The 25238-nt window shown below is 50.6% G+C and overlaps 1 protein-coding gene across 1 annotated transcript in view; it reads left to right on the top strand.

Moving 5' to 3' along the window:
* Nucleotides 1–25238, top strand: part of ARHGEF6 (Rac/Cdc42 guanine nucleotide exchange factor 6) — a 793672-nt gene that overhangs the window by 87647 nt on the left and 680787 nt on the right. The window contains exon 3 of the mRNA XM_069212447.1: nucleotides 24217–24301. Coding sequence (XP_069068548.1) covers nucleotides 24217–24301 — 85 coding nt within the window. The remainder of the gene's footprint in view (nucleotides 1–24216; nucleotides 24302–25238) is intronic.

Raw genomic sequence — 25238 nt, forward strand, 5'->3', positions numbered from 1 at the left:
GTTGGTCACGCATGCTCGCTGGCACATGAGGGCTCTTCAGTGGTGCCTCCGAAGGCAGTGGTCTCAACACAAAGGGGATCTAGAGAGTACTGTCAAGATCTCCAGAGATGCTGCTGTGGATTTGAAGTGGTGGATTGCAAGCAACAATCTTTCACAAGGAAAGCCGTTCCAGCAGTCGCCACCAGTGGCCACAGTCATAACGGATGCTTCCACTCTAGGGTGGGGAGCTCATCTGGGGGATCTGGAGATCAAAGGTCTTTGGTCTCCAGAGGAACAGATGTTTCACATCAATCTGTTAGAGTTACGGGCTGTACGTCTGGCTCTCAAGGCCTTCCTCCCTTCCCTTCGTGGTCAGTGGGTACAGGTCCTAACGGACAATACTACCACGATGTGGTACATAAACAAGCAGGGAGGAGTGGGGTCGTACCTTCTCTGCAGAGAAGCTCTTCGACTATGGTCCTGGGCAAAGGACCATCAGATTTGCTTGATAGCAAACCATCTGGCCGGAGTCTTGAACGTGCGTGCGGACAGTCTCAGTCGCCAATTCTCGGCAGACCACGAGTGGCGTCTCCATCCAGATCAACTCCGTTTAATCTTCCAGAGGTGGGGGTTTCCTCGGGTAGATCTGTTTGCCACTCGAGAGAACGCGCATTGTCCGTTATTCTGCAGCCTCCAGTATCCGATGCAGGGAGCGTTGGGGGACGCGTTTCAAATAACCTGGTGCGGCCAGTTGCTTTACGCGTTTCCTCCCATACCCTTGATTCCTCGAGTATTGAGGAAGATTCGCCAGGACCGGGCTCTAGTCATCCTAATAGCTCCGGATTGGCCAAGGAGGGTATGGTACTCCGACCTTCTCCAACTCTCAATGTGCCCTCCGCTCCGTCTCCCTTTCAGGGCAGACCTCCTCTCGCAGTCGCAGGGGCAGGTTTTACACCCCAACCTCCAGAGTCTGCACCTACATGCCTGGAGATTGAACGGGGCAACCTGAGTTCCTTCTCTCTCCCGCCTGAGGTAGTGGATGTTATATTAGCGGCCAGGCGACACTCCACTAAATCTATCTACGCTAATAGATGGTCTAGATTTGTTGCGTGGTGTGGAGAGAGGCAGATTGATCCTTTGCATGCTCATCTATCGGACGTTTTGTCTTTTGCTCTGTCTCTAGCGCAGAAAGGTTGTGCAGTGGCTACCATTAAGGGTTATTTATCGGCCTTGTCAGCCTTCATATGTCTTCCAGACCAACCATCTTTATTTAAATCCCCTATTGTTATCAGATTCTTGAAAGGTCTTCTAAATAAATATCCTCCAAAGCCATTCGTTATGCCGCAATGGGATTTGTCCTTGGTCCTGACTTTCCTTATGGGGTCCCCTTTTGAACCTATGCATTCTTGCCCCTTAAGGTATTTGGTTTTAAAAACAGTCTTCCTGATAGCTATAACATCAGCAAGGAGAGTGAGTGAGTTGCAGGCCTTATCAGTAAAGCCCCCTTATACAACTTTTTCTGGGGATAAGGTGGTGTTGAGGACCAAGGCTGCTTTCCTCCCGAAGGTTGTTTCACCTTTCCATTTGGCTCAGGCAATTACTTTGTCCACGTTCTATCCTCCGCCTCATCCTTCCAAAGAGGAAGAAAGACTGCACCGTCTGGACCCAAAGAGGGCGTTGAGCTTCTTTATTGATAGAACAAAGGATTTCAGGCTGGAGGATCAGCTGTTTATTGGATACGTGGGCAAGAGGAGAGGAAAGGCAGTCCACAAGAGAACACTATCCAGGTGGGTTGTTCTTTGCATTAAAATCTGTTACTCTTTGGCAAAGAAGGATCCTCCTGAGGGCATTAGAGCTCATTCCACCAGAGCTAAGTCGGCCACTTCGGCCTTGGCCAGAGGTGTTCCTGTGGTCGACATCTGCAAGGCCGCAACTTGGTCGTCCCTTCACACTTTTGCAAAACATTACTGTTTGGATTCTGAGGTTAGAAGGGACGGCCATTTTGCACGGTCAGTGCTGCAGGATTTCTTGGTTTGACCATTTAGGCACCCACCGCCGGGCGTGGTACTGCTTTGGGACTCTATTCATTAGGTGAGGAATCCACAGGTAGTTGTATCCATCAGAAGAACGAGTTACTTACCTTCGGTAACGACTTTTCTGGTGGATACATTAGCTACCTGTGGATTCCTCACGGTCCCACCCGCCTCCCCGTTGCCTTTCTGGTCTTACCAAGTAATCCTTGAGTACGCTCCTCTTGGTCTTTGAGGGTGCAATAGATGTTGTATATATTATATTTATATATATGTATATATGTATATATCTTTGTGTATATACTTGATGTGTATATATATTTTAAAAAGAGAGAGTTATATATATATATAAAAGATTTACAGTTATTCATGCAATGTTGTGTATTTTTACAATGTAATGGGATGTTGCCTTGCTCTTTCATTGCATTGCCTGGTTGTTCTCATGCACGTAAAAAATGATTGGTACTGACGGCGGCACGTCGTCGAAGACCTCTTATTGCCTGTATGACGTCAGACGGCGTCGCGTGGGCTAGAGTGACGTCCTCGTCGACGTGCAGAGACTAGTAAGAAGATTTCCGTCGAATGTTGGCGCCATGGGAGTATTCATTAGGTGAGGAATCATTAGGTGAGGAATCCACAGGTAGCTAATGTATCCACCAGAAAAGTCGTTACCGAAGGTAAGTAACTTGTTCGTCTATGTTTAAGAGCCATCAGGTCCCAAATTGCCAAAGCCTCATACTGTGCTGGTCGTGGAGGTGGTTGCTGCGTACTTAACATCCACCTCAGATTTTCTAACACCTTTTGATTAAACGTTCCATGTTCAGGAAACGCTAGACACCCTTCTTTCTCTGTCAGTTTACGCCATTGTTTTATCCATAAACACGGTGCAACACCCTTTTCTTCCATAACCGTGTAAGCTGGCGTACCCTCAGGTGGTGTAGGTTCCCCATCAGTCGCAACGATATACACATCTCCTTTCAATGCGCTTTTAAATGCTTTAACAAAATTCATTTTATCTTATTTTTTACTCAGAAACGGCTCTGTTCCCAGGACACTCTTCACCTACCCTTTGCTCAACCTATTGCCTCTCACGGACGGCAGCCAATCCGTGCGCGACCCCTCTCGACATCTGACCTATCCCAGCGCGGCACCACTGACGTCACACTCACACACACTGCAGCTGACAAAGTCTTGCGGCTTGTCCACACCTCACTAACTCCTTACAACTCATACAAACTAATGCAAATTATTGCTAGCACTTGAATGACAACACAAATCTGCCGGTTTACTACAGGAAGGGTAACACATTCGCTTCAGAACTTTAGAGAGATTTCACTTGAAGCCTCGGCCGCTACTCTCTCCTTCTCAGTTCCCTCATACGCAAGCACAATTCGTCCTGCAAATCCTGCTCTCGACTTGTCAATGACTCCTTCTAGTGCACTTTAGAACTTGTCAAATCTCCATCGAAGGTTACACACATGCATCATAACTCGAAACTCGATCTGTCAACCACGCCCGATTGACCTACTAAACCGCACAAATTACAACATAAACCATTTTAACATCATACTCCGGAGTCTTAGACCTCAATAGGCCCGTATACAACAACCAACCACGTGGATAATTTTGAGCAACAAGCGCTACATTCACATGAAGTACGCCGACTTCCCTACTCTCATGCTGTGGAGTACGCCCACTCCTTCTAAATAACACTTAATTTGGCCTAATCACACTCAAGTATTCACAATCACCTGCAAAGTGCATAAGATTTAATAAGCGCAAAAAAAAAAACCCTAACCACACATACTATGGCGCCGAGAACATTCCCAACTCATTTAGGCAGGCTCCGAGATCCCGGGAAAGCCCATGGCAGATCTAGCAACTCATCATCTTTCCAATTTGCATTATCACAAGAAAACAATTGAACAGTGAAAACTCCGTCCTAGGGCCCCCAAGGGCCAAACCGTACTCTGCTACCAGAACTGTTAACGCGTCCGTCTATGTTAATTTATACACATCAGGACTCGTTTTAGGCCAATGAATCTTTGGGCCCAGTGGTGAGACACCGTAGGACGAGATAACTAATCAAAATATCAATCAATAGATCAATAACATTGTCAATGTTTAACATCAAAATATCTCTCACTTTAGACATTAACGAACATTCGGTGCAACCATGACCTTTCAGTCATGAATAACCACACCTTAATGGAGTTAATGAGTTTTATTCCCTATCGATTACAATCTAGTAGCAAAGGCATTAATCTCAAAGTCAATAAACAGGTAAGCACGATTATAAGATGGCAACCACAATAAGCTTTCGATAATGCAAAAATTAGTAACATGAATAATCAGATAGATATGAGCGGATTATAACACATCAAACTTTCTAAGATACTAGTTCAGCATAGCACCACATCAGTCACGTCAGTTTGTCAGTCAGAGTGAATACCTCGTCTAACCTCTAATTAGCATTAGCATGTTGGGCGTCATGCAAAACAATTTCGAACACCAATTTGGAAAACATCTAACTAAGGTCTCTATCAAAACATACAGCAGTTGGTACCTAGAAAGAAAGGCAAAATGAATTTCCATTAGCAATTATATAATTACCCTCCTCTGATTAGGTCAGCATTCAGGATCAGTCTTCGTCTTCAGGACATCAGTCAGATCACCGTCAGTCTATCTAAGTTAGAGGCAAGAGACACTCTCCTCATAAGGAGAAAAGTGTAAGGGGCAGTGATATGGGCAAGGATGGTTTGTCTAAGTCTCAAATCACAGAATAGTGTGACAGAGTTTCGGGATGTAATCAGTATCATTCCCTACCTAATGCCTGGTTATTTCCTGTGTCATGGGTTTTTATCCCTTTCTAGTAATTCATTCCCCCAAATTCCTATTGGTCAGTCAATACACCCCATCATTGTTAACCTATCAAATTATACATTAAGTAATGCATTTGTCATTTCTCGATAAAATATTGTCTTCTGATTGGTCTTCATAATCAGTCTTCCGTAGGTGGCATATCCGGGGTTACTTCATCAGCTTGGCAGACGTCTCAGGTTAAAAGTTCTCGTTCCCTCGTCTCATTGTCCTTGGAAGTATCTACAAATGTTTCGAGGCACAATCATTTTATACTAAAAGATGCTAGCATGCGGATGGGAAAATATCCCGATGTGTCGAACTAATACAGAGAGAACAATAGCTAGGTCATGGTTGTTTGCAAGTTTCTGCACACTGAAGAGACGGGAAAAATATGCTTTTAATATGAGAGCTACACAGCTTCTGCTTGGCTCATGCTAACTTAAGATATACGAGTTTAATGAATGCAGTTCTATACATTTTAATGTGCTCAGTTAGGCAAACTATAAACAATTATTCCTTACAGTTGACATTAGTTTATACATGTGAACGATTCTCCATTTTTATGAATACGCTTTTATTAAATGTTTTATTAATACAGCATTGTTAGACATAAGCATTTCACGTCTATAATATGTAATATCAAAATACGCTCTCTCAGCACTTTGTGGAAATTTACCCCAGTGAGGTAGTATCTCACGCTTCAAGGACAGGAAAAACACCTGGCCTGTACTATAGATCAGAAAATTTGTATAGTGCCACCACAGCCCCATGATTATGTCCGGAGTCACGGACAATAGCCCCTCTAGATCAGAAAGCCTTGCTCTGTGTCTCAGAACCTGTCATTCGGGCGAGATCTCAGCACATTTATTATGCTCATTGAACACAAAATCAGGATACCAGTGAAAACTACAGTTGCGTGATTCAGGGCAGGGTGGCATATATGTAAAACCATGAAGTAGACAGTCTTGTGCCAATACAGATATATCTTAAACAAGCACGCACAAAAGGTCTTACACACGTTAGCTCATTAAAGCCATACCTGCTGGCTTTGCCAACAAGCATTGAATTAATAACACTTTTTATGGTTCATCCCCTTAGATGTTTTATCAAAATGTGTAATTTTCTTGCCCGTCTCCAACATGCCCTCCTCAAGCACACTGCTAGGCGCTGTCCCGAGAAAAGACAACAGCACCTTTCTTGTTACTCAAGTACTACACCAAAACGCTTTCCACCAAAGATCACAAGCAATACACTGCCAACCTTGCACTACTCATGGTGTAACATGCTACACATCTGAAAACATGCTTATTCTGTATATTGTATAGGTGGAAGGAATGGAAAAGTGAAAGAAACAATGTGAGCAGAGAAGACAAGAAAGAGTTAAGAATGCAGGAATTAGAGGTGAGGAGAGGATATATAGATAAGGGGAGATATGACATTGGTAAGGACAGGAGGATTTCTGACCCACAGCAAACTTATATTTCTGGAAAATAATCTGTCCTGCTAAACTTAAGATGCTTTCAGTGGCAAGCACTGAGTTAATTGAATTAAGCTGCCAGCTTTTACCATTTGTATTGGTTAGCCTCATATTACTTTGTAATGATGTAGAATGAAGTGTATGAACTGTCTGTGTATGAGACGTACTACCTGGCAGCCCAGCTGTAGTGGCTGTCACAGATCCTAGGATGGAACCTGGGAAAGATGTACCAAGGGGCAGGCCCCTTCATACTGACCTTGATCAGGAACTTCCTACCCCCTAGAAGAACGTCCCTGTCATCATGGTCCTTCCAAACACAGGTGGCGCAGAAATGCATGGCCAGAGTCCATTTCCTCGCACAAACGTTCCCCCATATGCCCCTGCTCTCCACTGCATGGCATCCCTGGCCCCTACTTCGCTGCAGATATGAGATGCTGGCACGAGTGCTCTTTACACACGGCAGACGATCTCTTCACCAGCAGACACTTAATTACCATTCACCAGCTCCTCACAGCCAGTTTCATACTCATAGACAACTTCGCAACACCTACCGGTCGCTCTGGTCTGCTCTGGATAAGGGACCCCATGTTCATGCCATCCTGTAAACGCTGCTCCACATGGCGGAGAGAAGACTGCTGATTACTTGAATCTAAAAAAGCGATCCAGGAACACACCAGGTTCTCACTGACAGTGCTTAAAGGCACATGGGAGGACGATATCGGAACGCTGCTGCACGATGAGGATTGGGAGCAGGAGTTAGAATCCCTGCAGAAGGTTTCTCGGAAGGCACGATTTAAAAACATTCTGGGGGTCATTCTGACCCTGGCGGTCAGTGTTAAAGCGGCGGCCAACCCGCCAACAGGCTGGCGGTCCAAAAAATGGAATTCTGACCCTGGCGGGAACCGCCAACACAGGCCGCCGCTTTAACACTCCGACCGCCACGGCGGCACAAACAAACAGCGCGGCGGTCACCGCCAACAGACAGGCGGCAGACAATGTACCGCCCACCCTATCACAACTCACCAATCCGTCACCTTTTCCGGGGCGGGAGCCCCGCCGATAAAAACACGGCGGAAACAGACATTTCCAATGGAAAACGCTCACCTCGACACACTCCACGCGGAATCGGGACAGCATGGAACCGGAACTCCACATCCTCCCAGCCATTGCCTTCCTGCTCTTCTTCCAGGATCACGAACGTCGCCGCAGACGACAACGGTAAGTACTGCACCTACGACACAGGGGAGGGGGGAGGAGGAAAGGTTACGGGCACACACATACGCCACACACCCACCCCCACCCTCACCCCCACCGAAATACCTACACACCAATGCAGATTGAAAAGTCAGAGTGACACCCCCAAACCCCCAAAACAAAAATGCAAAGACAAAAGGCAATGATTGTAAAAATAGAACTATATTACATCAATAATTAAGTATAGCGAACTTACCAATATATAAAGAATTAATACACATCTAGAACTATATATATACAAGTAGCAAAAGTCCGGCACAGTTTTGCAAAGTCCAAATGTCCGTGGGCCAATGTGCACCAACACATGGGCAAAGCCCACACACGAGATCGAGTCCATTGGAGAGAACACTGCTGGGGCATCACAAAAATAAAAAACTGCCACCTCCGGGGGAAGGGAAGGGGGGGCACCTCAGCCACATGAGTCCACGACGCCAGATCCACGAAGGGCCTCCATGCCCACTGTGCCATCCTGGGGAGTGCAAAGCCACAGTCTCTCAAGTCTCTACAGTGGGTGGATTGCCCACTGTGCCATCCTGGGGGGTGCAAAGCCACAGTCCATCAGGTGGATTACAGCGGAGCGGTGCTTGAGATGAGGGCCCAGCAGAGCGGTGCTTGAGATGAGGGCCCAGCGGAGCGGTGCTTGACAGGAGGGCCCAGCGGAGCAGTGCTTGACAGGAGGGCCCAGCGGAGAGGTGCTTGACAGGAGGGCCCAGCGGAGCGGTGCTTGACAGGAGGGCCCAGCGGAGCGGTGCTTGACAGGAGGGCCCAGAGGAGCGGTGCTTGACAGGAGGGCCCAGCGGAGCGGTGCTTGACAGGAGGGCCCAGCGGAGCAGTGCTTGACAGGAGGGCCCAGCGGAGCGGTGCTTGACAGGAGGGCCCTGTTCAGCGGTGCCTGTCTTGGCGGGGCCCTGTTCAGCGGTGCTTCGCACGGCGGGGCCCTGTTCAGCGGTGCTTCGCACGGCGGGGCCCTGTTCAGCGGTGCCCTTCACGGCGGGGCCCTGTTCAGCGGTGCCCTTCACGGCGGGGCCCTGTTCAGTGGTGCCTGTCTTGGCGGGGCCCTGTTCAGCGGTGCTTCTCACGGCGGGGCCCTGTTCAGCGGTGCTCTTCACGGCGGGCCCTGTTCAGCAGTGCCCTTCACGGCGGGGCCCTGTTCAGCGGTGCCTGTCTTGGCGGGGCCCTGTTCAGCGGTGCTCTTCACGGCGGGGCCCTGTTCAGCGGTGCTCTTCACGGCCGGGCCCTGTTCAGCGGTGCTCTTCACGGCCGGGCCCTGTTCAGTGGTGCTCTTCACGGCCGGGCCCTGTTCAGCGGTGCTCTTCACGGCGGGGCCCTGTTCAGCGGTGCCCTTCTTGGCGGGGCCCTGTTCAGCGGTGCTTCTCACGGCGGGGCCCTGTTCAGCGGTGCTCCTCACGGCGGGGCCCTATTCAGCGGTGCCTGTCTTGTGTTTCGAGTGAACCACACCTGGCCAATACTTCCTGCTCAGTCAGCATCTGACCTTTCTGTTGCGGGGCCCTCCTGTGATGGAGTCCTGGGGCCCTGGGTCTCCTCCGATACCCCCGGAATGGGGCTAGTGGGGCCCTCATGGCCAGGTCGGCTGCTCCCTGCCTTTTGCGCTTTGCTGCCCTTGCCCTCCTTGGCAGACTCTCCGTGGCCCTTGGCTCCCTTACCCGATGTGGCAGGTGACGGTGCAAGGCTACCCTCCTTGGGGGCAGGCGTATCAGGCCTGTCGCGCCTGCCCTTCAGTTTTTTGCTCCTCTTCCCGGGGGGGGGGGCTGGCTGTGCCTTTGCTGCTGGCCGATGTCCCTGCACAAGGAAAGGGCGGACTCCAAAAACCAGCCACGACGTTCTTGGGAGTTGCTGGGCTGGTGGTGGCTGAGGTGTTTTTGGAACTCTTACGAGATGGAGGGGGTGGGTCAGGTGAGGAAAAGAGGTCCAGTTTATAGAGGATTAGTTTTTTAGGAGCCATGGGAAGGGTAGCTGGAGTGGGTATGGGAGTGGAGGAAGAGGATGTGGTTGTAGGAGAGTCAAGTCTGGTGTCTTTGGGTGCAGGTGCTTGGGCTGGAGGCTGACGTGAGGTGGATGGCTGTTGGTTGGGTGCCGGCCTGCGTTTGTGTGGTTTGGAAGCGGGGGTGATAGACACACTGGGAGAGGACACAGGGGACGTGTACATGGCAGTGTCGGTGGTGACTGCACGTGTGCGGACTGGTGTGGAGGGTGTGCTGGTGGTGGGTGTACTGGCTGATGGTGGTGTGCATGCAGGTGTGAGTGTAGACGTCACAGGGAGGGAGGAGGGAGACGAGGAGGTGGGGGACACAGAGGAGGTAGTGGCTGTTGGCATGTCTGCATCTGTATGTTGCTTGTGTGAATGCTTGTGTGTTCTGTGGTGCTTATGTCTGGATGAGCTTCCCTTGGGTGTTGAGGTGTGTGCAGGCTGGTCTGTAGGTGTGGATGGGATAGGCAGAGGAACAGGGGAGTGGGACTGGGTGGAGGGAGTTAGAAGAGGGAGGCTGGAGACAGGGACAATCGCTGCCGTCAGTGCTGAGGCCAGAGCGTTGAACGATCGCTGATGGGCAGCCTGACCCGAATGAAGGCCCTCCAGGTATGCATTGCTTTGATGCACCTCCCTCTCCACACCCTGGATGACATTCAAAAGGGTAGACTGCCCAACAATGATGGTCCTCAGGAGGTCAATGACCTCCTCACTGAGGACAGCAGGGGTGACTGGGGCAGGGCCTGAGGTGCCTGGGGCGAAGGAGATGGCCGCCTTCCTGGCCGTGCGGGCACGGGCCGAAGGCCGAGGGGCTGCTGGGAGGGCGGAGCTGGTGCGCTGGGTGGCGACTGTACCTGTAGTATCGGTGGGCACGGATGTTGCCGCCACCGCAAGGGAGCTCCCATCCGAGGACGTGTCGGTGTCACTGACGTCTGCACGGGTCCCCGTGGTGGAGCCCCCCTCGCCCTCCATCTCACTGGTCATGTCGGGGTCCGTTGCATGGCCCTCCGGGGCCATGTGAGATGCAGCTCCCTCTTGCGCCGATGCCACTTCTCCTCCGCCTGATGATGCTAATGCACACATTCACCGAAAAACAAAGAAATTGGGGGGGGGGGGGGAATGGAGAAATAAAGACAAGTTGAGTGCATGCATTGGGGACACTGTTGGTGGAGAGGACAGACACAGAAGCCCCCTGCACTACGCTGCGCACTTGGGGTACACTACTCATTCCCTGGGACATGCCCTACAAGCCTATGGGCGACAACTGCCCACACAGAATACACAGGTCCATGAATAGCGTTACTGGGCACCCTACAGAGGTGGGGGGCGGGGGCACAGGACCATACCTCACGGAGGGGCCTAGCCTACAGAAATCGCCCTGGCCTAGGGATACCCACAGCCCTCCTCCCCCACCCAGGCACCTCCACTGCGTGCAAATTTAGCTGAATGTGCTGTTACTCACCCCCTTGTGTCTGCTGTGATGTCCTCAAGCACCCATCTAAATCGGGGTAGGCCACCGCCAGGATCCGGGACATCAGGGGGGTCAAGGTACGACTGGCACCCCTCCTAGGTTGGGAGGCCATCCCCAGCAGAGCCTCGGCGGTCTTCCTGCTCCCGCGGCGGATGTCCTCCCACCTCTTGCGGCAGTGGGTGCCCCGTCTGTTGTGGACCCCCAGGGCCCGGACGTCCTTGGCGATGGCACGCCAAATATCGATCTTTTGATGGGCGCTGACCTATGTGACATGTACAGGGGGGGAAAAGAAACATCATCACTTTTCTGCATGCTCGATGTGAGTGGCCCCTCCTCCCCAAACTTGCCAGGTGGCACATGCTCTCATCTGTCGTGCCATGCATTCGTAATTCGCTCCCCTCCCCTCCATCGTACATCCACCCCACTCATCACAGGCATTGCCCACTATGCATTGGCCCCCGTGTACTCACCTGTTGGTCTGGAGGACCGTAGAGTAGCGCATACTGGGGGAGGACCCCGTCCACGAGCTTCTCCAACTCTTCGGAACTGAAGGCGGGGGCCCTTTCCCCAGTCGCAGCAGCCATTGTCACTTCCAGACCGAGGTCACAGCAGCACTTGCAGTATAGATCCTCTCCTGTGGATGGTCAGGTCTCGTGTGATTAAGCAGAGAGAAAATGGCGGTCACGCCCGTGGCGGTGCGTACCGCGACCGCCGGCGCACATCGTCATTGGCTCCTGAAACCCATAGGGTTCAATGTTAACCAATGCTGCTTTGCGCCGCGGTCTTTGACCGCCTACCGCCCCGGCGTGCCACGCCAGCGCAATGACCTCACTTCACATTGTCACACTTCACAGGTCAGGCAGCCGCCATTTCAAGGGCCCACATGGCTTAATTCCCACTGCGTCACACATGGCTAGGCCTTGCATCGACACTCATACAAGCTATTCAATCCAGAGAGATTTGTGTACTGTGCAGGCTGTGGGAACTTACCTGTGGGTTGATTGACTCTGTGCTCCATGTTGTCCTTCCTAGGCACCGTCTGCTGGGACTTGCGAGGAGACGGAGGAATGTTCCCGTGTACAGACCGCTGGTGGACCTGTCGACATGTCATACTCACCTACAGACTCAACACTGCCACTATTCAGGAACTGTGTGCCCAGCTGGAGCCAGACCTGATGTCACCCATCCGCCAACCCACAGGGATTCCGCCTCTAGTGCAGGTGCTGTCAGTACTCCATTTTTTGGCTAGTGGATCATTTCAAACTACAGTGGCCATTTCATCTGGGATGTCTCAGCCTATGTTTTCAAAGGTATTGTCCAGAGTGTTGTCTGCCCTGATGAAATACATGCGGAGCTACATCATATTCCCTGAGGTGGGTGACTTGCCTACAGTGAAGGGTGATTTCTATGCCCTTGGACACATTCCCAATATCATTGGTGCCATTGATGGTACCCATATGGCTTTGGTCCCCCCCAAAGACAATGAGCAGGTGTACAGGAACCGAAAAAGTTATCATTCGATGAATGTCCAGGTGGTCTGTTTGGCTGACCAGTACATCTCCCATTTAAATGCCAAGTTCCCAGGGTCAGTGCATGACACGTACGTCATGCGAAATAGCAGCATCCCTTATGTGATGGAACAGCTACAGAGACAGCGTGTGTGGCTAATTGGTGACTCTGGTTACCCCAACCTGCCTTGGCTATTGACCCCAGTGAGGAATCCCAGGACAAGGGCAGAGGAACGGTACAATGAGGCCCATGGGCGTACTAGGAGGGTGATCGAGCGGACCTTCGGCCTCCTGAAGGCCAGGTTTAGGTGCCTGCATATGACAGGTGGATCCCTAATGTACTCACCAAAGAAGGTGTGTCATATCATCGTGGCCTGCTGCATGCTTCACAACCTGGCTTTGCGACGCCAGGTGCCTTTCCTGCAGGAGGATGGTCCAGATGGTGGTGTTGTGGCCGCTGTGGAGCCTGACGAAGAGGACGACACAGACAACAGGGACAGAGTGATTCTGCAGTATTTCGAGTAACACACAGGTAAGAATCTACTCCTGCATTTTATTATATCTGTAACAGTACTGGTTCTCTACTGTCTGATCTTTTACCCCAATGTATGGTAACTTAGTTGTGATTTTGCCTTCCTATTTCAGTGATGTGGTCCCCACGGAGTGCCCTCTGGTTTATTTCCCCATGGACTACCGCTGTGTGACACTGGTATGTTGTCATCACAATGTATTTGGACATTTTTGGTTGGTTATATCGAATACATTTGGTTTCGAAAAATAAATAGCAGACTCCTGATGGTTTTTGTGCAATAATTGTGTTTATTGAAGTGCAAAAATTGGTGTATAGTTCAAAAAGGGTGATGGGTGATGGTGGAGGCATGTCCATGGCAGAGTCCAGACTCACGTTCGCACAGGTGCATTGTCCATATGCCTGTGGAAGGTGGAGCAGGGGCAGGTCAAGGTTGGACAGGGTGAACAAGTGGGACAGTGGGATGACATCCGGGGGGATCCGTGCATGGCGGGGGTCTTGACATCCTACTCTGTCTTCTTCCTCGATCTCAGGCCTTTCTTGCGGGGTGGTTCATGTTCTGCAGGGGGTGGGGTCCGGGTGGGCCGTTGCTGTTGTGTCGGGGCCTCCTGACCACTAGCGCCGGCGGAGGTGGTGGGCTGTTCTTCCTCCATGCTAGTGGCAGGGGCCCTTTGGGGGGCCACATGGTCCCGCAATGTGGTGACAATCTGGTTGACTGCCACCACGATTGTACCCATTGCGGAACTGATGCTGCGCAGTTCTTCCCGGAACCCCATGTACTGGCCCTCCTGCATGGCCTGGATCTCCTGGAACCTGGCCAGGACCATCGTCTCTTGGGAGTGGTGGTACGCTCCCATGATGGTGGTGAGGGCCTCTTGGACAGTGGGTTCCCTAGGCCTGTCCTCCCTCTGTCGCACAGCGGCCCTCCCAGTTCCCCTTTGTTCCTGGGCCTCTGTCCCCTGGACGGTGTGCCCACTACCACTGCCCCCAGGTCCCTGTTGTTGTTGGGGTGGTGGGTTGCCCTGGGTGCCCTGTAGTGGTAGACACACCGCTGCTTGACCTGTCCTGGAGACAGAGGTATGGGCCCGCTGGGTGGGTGCTGTGCTGGGGTTTCCAGAGGGGGGTAGGTCTGCTGTGGCCTGTGGCTGCCTGAGGGGAACCGACTGTCTAGAGGTCCCCGATGGGCCGGGCTGGTCATCAGGTTCTAGGTCGACAGAGCTGCTGTCATCACTGGGGGCCTGTTCTGGGGGTGGGATGGACATTTCTGGACCCTCCGGGCCGGTGTGTTGGCGTTCGGGCCCTGCAGGGGTAAAAGAGTATGGTTATTGCTTCTGTGTGTGCCATGGCGTGCGAATTGTGGGTGCCCTTGTCCCCCAGTGCTGGCATTCCCTTGTGGGAGGAGTTGTGAGGGTGGTTTGTCATGCTTGGGTGATGGGTGTCCATGGTTTGTGTTGGCATTCAGGGGTTGGTGTTGGTTTGGGTGGGTTGTGCTGGTGAGACATTAGCAGGGAGGATATGTCCTGGGGGGTTGGGGGTGAGGGTGGGGGTGGGGGTTGGCATGCTGGTGGTTGGAGGGGGGGAAGTAGTTGAGATTAGACTTACCAGAGTCCATTCCTCCGCCTACTCCAGCGAGGCCCTCAGGATGCAGGATGTTCAAGACCTCTTGCTCCCATGCTGTGAATTCGGGTGGAGTGGGTGGGGGTCCGCCGCCAGTCTTCTGCACAGCGATGTTGTGTCTTGACACCATCGCCCGCACCTTCCCCCGTAGGTCGTTCCAGCGCTTTCGGATGTCTTCCCGATTTCTGGGATGCTGTCCCACAGCGTTGACCCTGTCGACGATCCTTTGCCATAGCTCCGCCTTCCTGGCTATTGTGGTGTGCTGCACCTGTGTGCCGAAGAGCTGGGGCTCTACTTTGATTATTTCCTCCACCATGACCCTGAGTTCTTGGTCCGAGAACCTGGGGTGTCTTTGGGGTGCCATGGGGTGGTGTGGATGAGGTGTGGGGTGGTGTTTGTGGTGATGAGTGTAGTGGTGTGTGGTGTTTTGTGCGTAGATGTAGTGTGGGGGATGATGTTGGGTTCCTGTGTGTGTTGTGGTTTGCGTTCCCTGTGCTCTCTCTCTGTGTATTGCGCCTTGTCTCTGAATTTCGATTTGTGGGGGTTTGTGGGTGATGTGGGTGTGTGTTTTATATCGTATTGATTGTGTGGGAGTGTTGTTTGTATGTGTATCAGGTGTGTGTATTTTGAATTATCCAATGTGGCTGTGTTTTGTAAAGGTGTGTGTATTTTGAGCGCGGCGGTGTGTACCGCCAATGGGATACCGCGGTTGAAAGACCGCGGTATTGGTGGGTCGTAATGGCATGGGCGTATTTCTGTTGGCGTGGCGGTGGAGGTTTGGTCATCTCCAGTTTATCGCTGACCGCTGATGTGGCGGCCTTCAGTGGAGGTCGGATTTTTGGCGGTTTGGCAGTTGTGGGTCAGAATGACCCTGGCGGGTTGCCGCGGCGGTATTATGGCGGTCTTCTGACCGGCGGTAACTGCCTTTTACCGCCAGGGTCAGAATGACCCCCTCTATTTCCATTTTGCACTGGGCCTACTTAAACCCCGAACAACTTAATCACTACTTTCTAAGTGTACTCTTACGATGCCCCCCACCGCTGCTCAGCCGCCGCCAACCTGCATCACATGCTCTGGTCTTGCTTGGCCTTCTTTACATATTGGGCTTCGAAACATGAGGCTCTGCAAGGAGATACAGAACTGCCCGATATCTATACATGGAAGGCCTGCGTCCTGGGTATATTTGGGCACAGAAAGCGCCCTTTTCCTGGCTTACAGAACCTTTACCATGCACTGGAGGGCATCGGTGGTGCCACCAATGGCAGCAGGATAAAGGGGCGAATGGAGGAAGGCTGAAGGAGATGCTCTCTGCTACGAGGAGACCAGCTATCTTCACAAACTCCCCATATCTGCAGTTTGGACATACTCCTCGAACAGTTCAGACATCTCACTACCTCGACTCCATGATCACTCAAGGAACCCAAATACTCTATGCCTTACCCCCCTGCACACTCGGACGGGTCACAGCCTGAGCCCCTTACTGCTCCCTGGGACCTTATATCTACCCTTATACATGGAGATATCCCCATCCCTGTACACAACCGGTATGACCACTCACACTGCAGCTTCCGACCTTGCGAAACTCCAAACATGTCCTCCTCATTTTGAAACTCGCAGTTGAGCTCTGCTGACTCTATCTCCCTGCCACACATCCTCCTCTACCTTCACAAGGGCCGCCCCTATCACCTCCCCTTGTTACCTCCCCGTTCAAGGGACATTACTGCTACTAGACTGTCAATCATAGCTATGCATGCTGAAAACAAGAGGGCACCCCATTGATCTTACACAGATCAGCAATACCCGACAATGCATAGCTGCTACTCTGCACCAGTGGCAGTGTTCTTGAAACAGACTATATGATAATCAAGTGCCTTCTGCAAGGGGACAAATAATACTGTGACCCTATGTTTATTTGTAAAACCCAATAAAAACAGTTTATAAAAAAAACTAGTGTGTGTGCATGAATGGCTGCCACACAGTGTTTCAACCAGAATCTCTTCCTTTCATAATTGTATTATTCTTGAAGTCTGTGGGACTTCTTTTCAGTTGTAAGCTAGGGACGGCAAATGGTAGAAGTTTAATAAGCGGAGCAGGCAGACAAACAAGCAGCAGCCAAGGGAGCTAGTAGGAACAAAGCACCGACCTGAAACCCACAGTGAGTGGAGAGAAGCGGAGAAGCATTGTGGAGTGCCTGCGTGTGTGCTGCTTGGGGTCTGGGAGATAGTTTCTGGGACAGTGCGACAAAGCCTGCTAATACAGTTGGAGACACCTAATTCAGATTGTCAGGACTGACATATGCAGTATCTTGCCAACTTCTAATAGAAAAGAGGAAGCACATTATTTTTACAGCAGCCACTGTCTCTTAGCCATGTTGTACTGCATCGTGACTGCTGTATTGCATTGCTAAAAGTTAGTGGTGTGATGTAGAGGTGAGTGGGGCAGAGGGGAGTGGAACAGAGCAGTGTAGAGTGGAGTGGCATAGAGTAGGGTGGCGTGATGTAAACTCAAGTGGAGAGGCATGAAGTGGCATAGGGTAGAGTGGCATAGAGTGAAGTGGTGTGCACAGAGTAGAGTGGAGTGGTGTACATTAGATTGCGGTGGAGTCTCAGAGTGCAGTAGGGTAATGCAGAGTGGAAAGGAGTGGCATGGAGAAGAGTGGTGTTTAGTGGTGTAAAGTAGAGTGATGCAGAGAGAGTAGTGTGGAGTGGCATAGTATATGACAGAGTATGGTGGTGTAAATGGAAGTAGAGTTGAGTGGCACAGATTGGCGTAGAGTAGATTGGTATAAAGTGAACTAGATTAGAATAGAGCAGCATAGAGTGAAGAGTCATAGAAGAGAGTGGCATGTTCTTTGCAGAGGGGCCCCCTCCAGTTTAGTTACGTTACTGATTGCCACAAACTACTTTGTGGGCCAATATGCTCCTTGTGGAAGAGCAGAATGCGATCACTCAAAGTAAAGCCAGCTGATAGAGAGAGAAATAGAAATTTAATAAAAGCAAAATGTCTTGGTTAACGCCAGACCTAATTAGGGACCCAATTATTAAAGTAAGTCACAAAAGTACACCCATGGTATATGTCTTTGAGTTAGTGGATTTTATGAATTCACAAGAACTTACAGAAGGAAATTGTACTCCTAGAAAATATTTGTGAGCTGTATTTTAGCACAAGCAAATATGCATGTGTAGATTTGCTAATGCAAAAATCTATTGAGCGTTTACAAGTTTACTTTCCCTCCAATCACTTTTTTTCCCAACCCTGGAAAAACTTCTACTTCCGCCATTGTCAGGAGTAAAATTCCAACCTTTCTGAGTATGGGAAAAGGGTAGAGAAGAGCTGGTGAAAACTATTAAAATAGGCAAGTTAGTAGGTTTGCAGACTCAAAGGCATTCCAGCCCTGGAACTACTGCTTACTGCTTCCTCCAGCCCCAGGAAAGATCTGCGGAGAGGTGGCAAAATAAGGTAATTGCTATAGTTGGGATTGAAATTGCAAGTATTCAAGCCCTACTCTAGTATTAGCCCTGACATAATCAGAGAGCCTATTATCAGAGCTCTTACATAATGAGATTGCGGCCATAATTTGTTGCTGAACTACAATACACCAAAGGGACAAGTAGATTGTTTTTACAGGACAAGTAGATTTAAGAAGCAGCATATCTCATGGACAAGTAGATATTTTATCTAGCCATGTCACATAGGCTCTCATTATTCTAATGAGACTACTGGATTTCGAGCGGCAGAATCGCCTGCGGTGTGGGAGACTGAGTCTGACCCACTACAGGGGACACCTGTCGCTCCAATCCGGGTTTTGCTCCGGCTAACTAGCAGTGCCTCACCTCTACCCAAGGGCAGGGGTGATTGGGCAGTCGAGCGTATGACATAACTGGTTTCTCAGGGAAGCCGTGGTCACTCAGGTCTCATCCGTTTCTCTCAGTTACATTAGTCTCATATATACAATGCCAAATAGAGGCAGTATATGTTTCAATAAGGATTTTAATGAAGCGACTGCATCTTAGATAGCAAAGCGTGAGCTGCAATAACCAGGACGATACAGAATGACAAGATTAAAATTGTGACAAGGAGAGCGAAGCATAGAAATAACGCTACCATATTGTCACTAATGTCAATAGACTAATTCCTACCTAGGCTATAATAGAGCACAGGTGTTAAGCTCTAATTCTTCCCTTCAGATTCCCCTGGGTAGACATCAACCCCCATACCTGAGCAAAGGCCTGAAGTCTGCATAGGCAGCTGTAGCAAAGCATTCAGCAATCAGCGTGCAGTCGTGGTTGTCTGGCTGGTGCTCCTTTTCCTTGCTTCCCTTTCACTCCGCTCTCTCTCTCTCTCACTTTCGCTCTTCCCCTCTCGCTCTCCCAGCCGCTGCTGTCCGCCCCCTTTTTTTGGCTCTGCCCCCTCTTCTGCACCGTTTTTCGTCCCCCTCCCACCTCCCAGCTGTCCTCTACCCCCACCTCCCTACTTAATGGCAGCTGCTGCGTGGCTACGCCGCTGGCGCACTGAAGGCGCACCGAAGGTGCACCAAAGGCAAGCCCGTCTGCGCCCATCCACGCCTGGAGTGCGCCCAGCGCCAGACCCCTTGCTCCCGTCCCTCCCACCGCCACCACGCACGTCTTCACTACGACGACGCCCCCTCCACGCCCTAAACACTGGCTGCTCTCCCACCTGCCTTCAAGCCTCCCGGCAGACCAACCGCAGCCCCTTCTCCTGCTGGAATTACACCTTTACCAGCCTCCACGCCAATGGCCCACCCACCAAGGCAAGACACAACCATCTCAGATGTATCCTCCTCAACACCCGCTCCGTCCTCAAGCATGCAGTAGAGCTGTGCAATCTACTCGACTCAAGCTCCCCAGATATCGCCTTCCTGACCGAGACCTGGATGACCCCTCCTCAGCGTCTGACATCACCATAGCCCTCCCGGACGGGTACAAGATCACCCGCAGGGACTGCTCCAACAACCAGGAGGAGGTATCGCCAGCATCCACAAGAACACCCTCAGGATGACGACCAACACCGAAGACACCCTCAGCACCACCAAACACCTGTACTTCCAAATCCACACTGACCCAAACACCACCCTCCGAGGGACCCTTGTCTACAGGCCCTCCAGCCCACGACAGCAGTTCAGCGACTCCATTACCGACATCATCAGCATGCACGCTCCTGCATCCACATACTCCTCAGAGACTTAAACTTCCACCTCAAGAACACCAACGACAACAACACCACCACCCTGCTCGACAACCTCTCCAGCCTCGGCCTCAAACAGCTTGTCACAAGACCAACCCACTCCGCAGGACATTCACTCAACCCTATTTTCTCCGCCAGCAATCACGTCTCTTTCAGCCACACCACCGAACTCCACTGGACAGACCACCGCTGCATCCACTTCTCCATCAAGAAACCCACAACATACCACCACCCACAATGGATCCCCTACCGCAGTTGGAACAAGGTCACCAAAGACCAACGTATCGCAACCCTCTCCCAGAACCCACCCATCGACACCACCGACACTGATGCAGCTACCTGCAACTTCAGGCAATGGGTCAACACCTGTGCCAATACTCTCGCCCCAATCAAGAATCCCTCCAACAGACGCACTGACAGAAAGGCCTTCTGGTTTACCGCCAACCTCCACGAATCTAAGCAAAGCTACCGAAGACTCTAAAGAAAGTGGCGCCAAGATCAGACTCTGGACAACCTCACAGCCTTCAAAAACACCATCGCAGATACCACCAACTCATCCGAGCCGCCAAGAGAACCTTCTTCAAAGACCGAATCAACAACAACGCACACAGCCACAAGGAGCTCTTCAACGCTAACAACATCCCGCCATCCCAAGACCTCTGCGACTCCCTATCCTCCTACTTCCACCACAAGATTGCAGACATCCACGACAGCTTCAGCACCCAAACCCCCCCTCACCCTCCTCCCAGCAACCACCACAGATTCACCTCCGACCAACCTCCTGCTTTCCTGGACCCCCATCAACGACGACACCATCGAAATCATGAACACCATCCTCTCCGGCTCTCCATCTGACCCCTGCCCTCACCACATCCTCAACAAAGCAAGCTCCGTCATCGCACCCCAATAACGGAAGATCATCAACAGCTCCTTCGAGTCCGCTACCTTCCTAGAGAGCTGGAAACACGCCAAGATCAACGCCCTCCTCAAAAACCCCAAGGCAGACCCAAAGGACCTCAAGAACTTCCAGCCTATCTCCCTGCTCCCCTTCCTGGCAAAAGTCATCGAGAAGGCTGTCAACAGACAACCAACGCGCTTCCTCAAGGAGACCTGCACCCTGGACCCTTCCCAATATGGATTCTGCAGCAACCACAGCACTGAAACCACCCTCATTGCTGTCACCGACGACATCAGAACCATACTGGACAGCGGTGAAACCGCAGGCCTCACCCTGCTTGACCTCTCAGCCACGTTGGATACCGTCTGCCACCACACTCTACGTTCATGCCTCAGCAATGCTGGAATCTGCAAGAGAGCCCTGGACTGGGTCACCTCCTTTCTCACCGGCAGAACCCAGAGAGCCTGCTTCCACCCTTTCCGCTCGGAGGCCACTGAAATCATCTGCGGCATACCCCAGGGCTCATCCCTCATCCCGACCCTCTTCAACGTCTACATGGCCCCGCTCGCTAACATCACCCAATCCCACAACCTCAACATCATCTCATATGCCGACGACACCCAGCTGAGCCTCTCCCTCACCAAGGACTCCGCCAAGACCTACCTCCACGAAAGAATGAAGGCCATCCCCGAATGGATGAAGAGCAGCTGCCTCAAACTCAATTCCGACAAGGCCGAAGTCCTCATCTTCGCATCCACCCCCTCTGCATGGGACGACTCCTGGTGGCCTGCCACTCTCTGAACCACTCCGACTCCCACCGACCACGTACGCAACCTTGGATTCATCTTGGACCCCTCACTATCCATGACCCAGCATGTCAACGCCATCTCCTCCTGCTTCAACACCCTCCGCATACTCCGAAAGATCTACAGATGGATACCCATCGAAACCAGAAGATCACCCAAGCCCTCATAAGCAGCAAGCTGGACTACAGCAATGCCCTCTACGCAGGAACCACGTCCAAACTCCAGAAGAGGGTGCAAAGCATCCATAATGCCTCTGCACGCCTCATCCTGGACATCCCCTGCCACTGCTACATCACAGACCATCTGAAAAACCTGCACTGGCTCCCAGTCAACAAGAGAATCACCTTCAAACTCCTCACCCACGCTCACAAAGCACTGCACAACACCGGACAATAATACCTCAACAGACGACTTTCCTCCTACACCCCGACCCCGCATCTCCGCTCTGCCAACCTCGCCCTCGCAACCGCCCCAAGCGTCTGCAGAACTACAACCGGTGGTAGATCAATCTCGCACCTCGCCGTGTGGAGCACTCTTCCCACCCACCTGCGCCAGACCAAAGATCTCATTACCTTCAGGAAACTTCTAAAGACCTGGCTGTTCGAGGAGTAGCAGCACTCCCCCCCCCTTGTCCCCTCTCCTTTCCTCAGCGCCTTGAGACCCTCATGGGTGAGTGGTGCGCTTAAAAAATTCCTGATTAATTGATTAAATTCCACACCCCTGTGGGTGGCAGGAAAGTTGTGCCGGCACAGTGTTCCCGCAACGTTTCCCCACAAAAATGTTAGGAAAGTGTGACTTTTTAGCTAAATTTGAGGTTTGCAAGAGATTCTGGGTAAGAAAACGGTGGGGGATCAAAGCAAGCCACACCTCCCTGGACTTCCCCAGGAGTCTAGTTTTCAGAAATGTCTGGGTTTGTTAGGTTTCCCTTGATGGCCTCCTATCTATCACAGAACGACCTGTTTTTTTGCAAGGGGGTGCCTGCGGTTTTGGTCCTGGGCTCAGCGGCCATCTAGGGAAACCTACCAGATTCCAGAAATTTCCTCTCACATCTACCCACTCAACTCCACGCCACTCCACTCCACTGCACTCTAGACCACACTACTCCAACCCACTCTGTCACTCTACTCCACAGCACTCCAACCACTCTATGCCACTCTACGCCACTTTATTCTATGTCACTGAATGCTACTCCACTCTACGCCATTCCACTCTATAGCACTAGACTCCAACCTACGCCACTGTACAACACTCTACTCTACAGCCGACAATGCCACTCCACGCCACACTACTGTATGCCACTCTACTTTACACCACTCTACTCCACTCTATGCCACTCCATTCCATGTCACTCTACTCCACTGAAATATATGACACTTCTATGCCATTCCACGCAACTCTACCCCAATCTGCGCCACCCTACTATATGCCACACCACTCTGCACCACTCTAGTTCACACAGTAGTATTCTATAGCACTCCACTTCACACATTGCTACTCTAAGGCACTCTACTCCACTCCACTCTACACCACTCTAGTGTAATATACCACTCTGCTCTACACCACTACATGTCACTCTGTGCCACTCCAGTCTACCGTAGAATACCACTCTACTACACGTCACTCTGGCCAATTCCAACCAGCTCTATGCCACTTAAAGCAGTGCCACTCAACGCCACTCCACTCTATGCTACTCTACATCACTCTACATAACTCCAATCTACTCCAATCCACCGTACTTTATGCCACTCCACTTTATACCATTGTGTGGAGTACAGTGGCGTGGCTTAGAGTGATGTGGCCTAAAGCAGCACAGAGCAGAGTGGCATAGATTTGGGTGGAGTGAATAGAGTGCTGTAGAGAAGAGTGCTGTGAAGTGGGTGGTGTAGAGTGACAGGGAGGAGTGTGGAGTGGCATAGTGTAAAGTGGGGTGGCATAGAGTGGAGTTGTGTAGAGTGGCATAAAGTGGGGTGGAGAAGAGTGGAGTTGAATGCCATAGAGTGGGATTGGGTGGAGTGGAGTGGAGTGAAGTGAGTGGCATAGAGTGGAATGCATTGACGTAGTGTAGAGTGGCACAGAGTAGAGTGGGGTGGAGTTGAGTATAGGGGAGTGGCATAAAGGAGTGGTGTATAGTAGAGTGGCATAGAGTAGGGTGGTGTACAGTGGAACATTGGAGAGTGGTGTAGAGTAGACTGGAATAAAGTAGCCAGAGGCAGAAGGTCTACCACATTATTATAACATTCCACCCACTGACAATAGAATATGCTAAAAGAAACAGAGATATACAAAATGACAGACATTAAAATATTGGAGCAGCAGGTCTATACCTTCCATCATTGGTCCTGAGTCTCATTATCTTCTTTAGGAGAGCTCACAATAGCAATGTTTTAATAATTTTGACTTGTTATTTAGTTGTAGTGTAGCCTGTTTAGCACACCATACACAGTCCAACACACACTTTTTACAACCATTTTTAATTGCTGCAATCCAATCTTTTTATTGTATTTTGCCTTTATTGTGTGTATGTATGTATATAAGTAGGAACAGCTTCATGAAATTCTTTGTGTTCAACTGAATCAAGGTTTTCTTTCCTCAGACCTTTGATGCCTATGATCTGTATACAGGCAATAATTTCACCAGGGTACTTACTACTTTAACAGCTGTCAACAAAGCTACGGAAGGTAAGAAGACTTCGTTTTTTGGTGCTTTGATCATTATTGAATTTGCTTTCAGGTTTGTAAATGTAATTTGATGATGTGTATTACCATGGTATTTATTTTGCTTTCTAAATACCAATCTAAATGTACTCTGTGGTGTAGCTTCAGAGGGGGTGTTTAGGGTGTTCAGGGGTCTTCGGGGTGACATCCCCAAATAAATTAATTTTTGGCTTGTTAGTTGGGTCTGGGGGCCCAGAGTCAGCTCTGCTGTCTCTTGTCTTCTTTGCTCTGTGAGACAAGAAAAGAAAACAGAGAGAGACAAAGATACCCATCTGGTGGCTAAATTTCAAAATGTGAAATTAGATAACCTGGGACCAATACTGGCTTCCCTGCTTGTCCTAGTTGTGTGATCCTAGAAAAATATTTTATTTCACAGTCTCCTTTTTTCTTATTTTCACGTATGAGCGCACTTTCAAATACTTGAGTTCAGCAGTTGAGTTGTATGTGACCAGAGTCATGAGTTCCCAGGAAGCACTACCAGGCGCCGGTTGGACGGGCAGTGATGTAACTTTAGTAGGGGTCTTTTGGGTGTGACACACTTCAAATGCATTCTTGGTTTGATGGTTAGTTCTAGGGTTTACTAACTCTGTCTTCCTTGCCATTTTAATTTCAGTAAGAGGTTTTCACTTGTTCCCCTTTTTGGAGTGGGATCTTAAAAATATTTAGCGCCCGCTTTGCCAAAAAAAGTAGTGAATCTGCACCCACAGAAGTACTTCTTGAAAGGGTGCACATTTAATAATTGTTTGGGCATTCACCAACATTGACAGTAAAAGGTGTGGCAATTTGTGTCGGTCTCGTCTCAATTTTCCAGGCATACTTCTGCAATCAAACCCCCAAGAGATGATGGGATGAATGCTTGCAAATAGTCTAATCAGTGGCAATCGCTTAAGGTAGCATTCTA

This window comes from Pleurodeles waltl, chromosome 2_1 (genome assembly GCF_031143425.1).
Source record: "Pleurodeles waltl isolate 20211129_DDA chromosome 2_1, aPleWal1.hap1.20221129, whole genome shotgun sequence".
NCBI lineage: Eukaryota > Metazoa > Chordata > Amphibia > Caudata > Salamandridae > Pleurodeles > Pleurodeles waltl.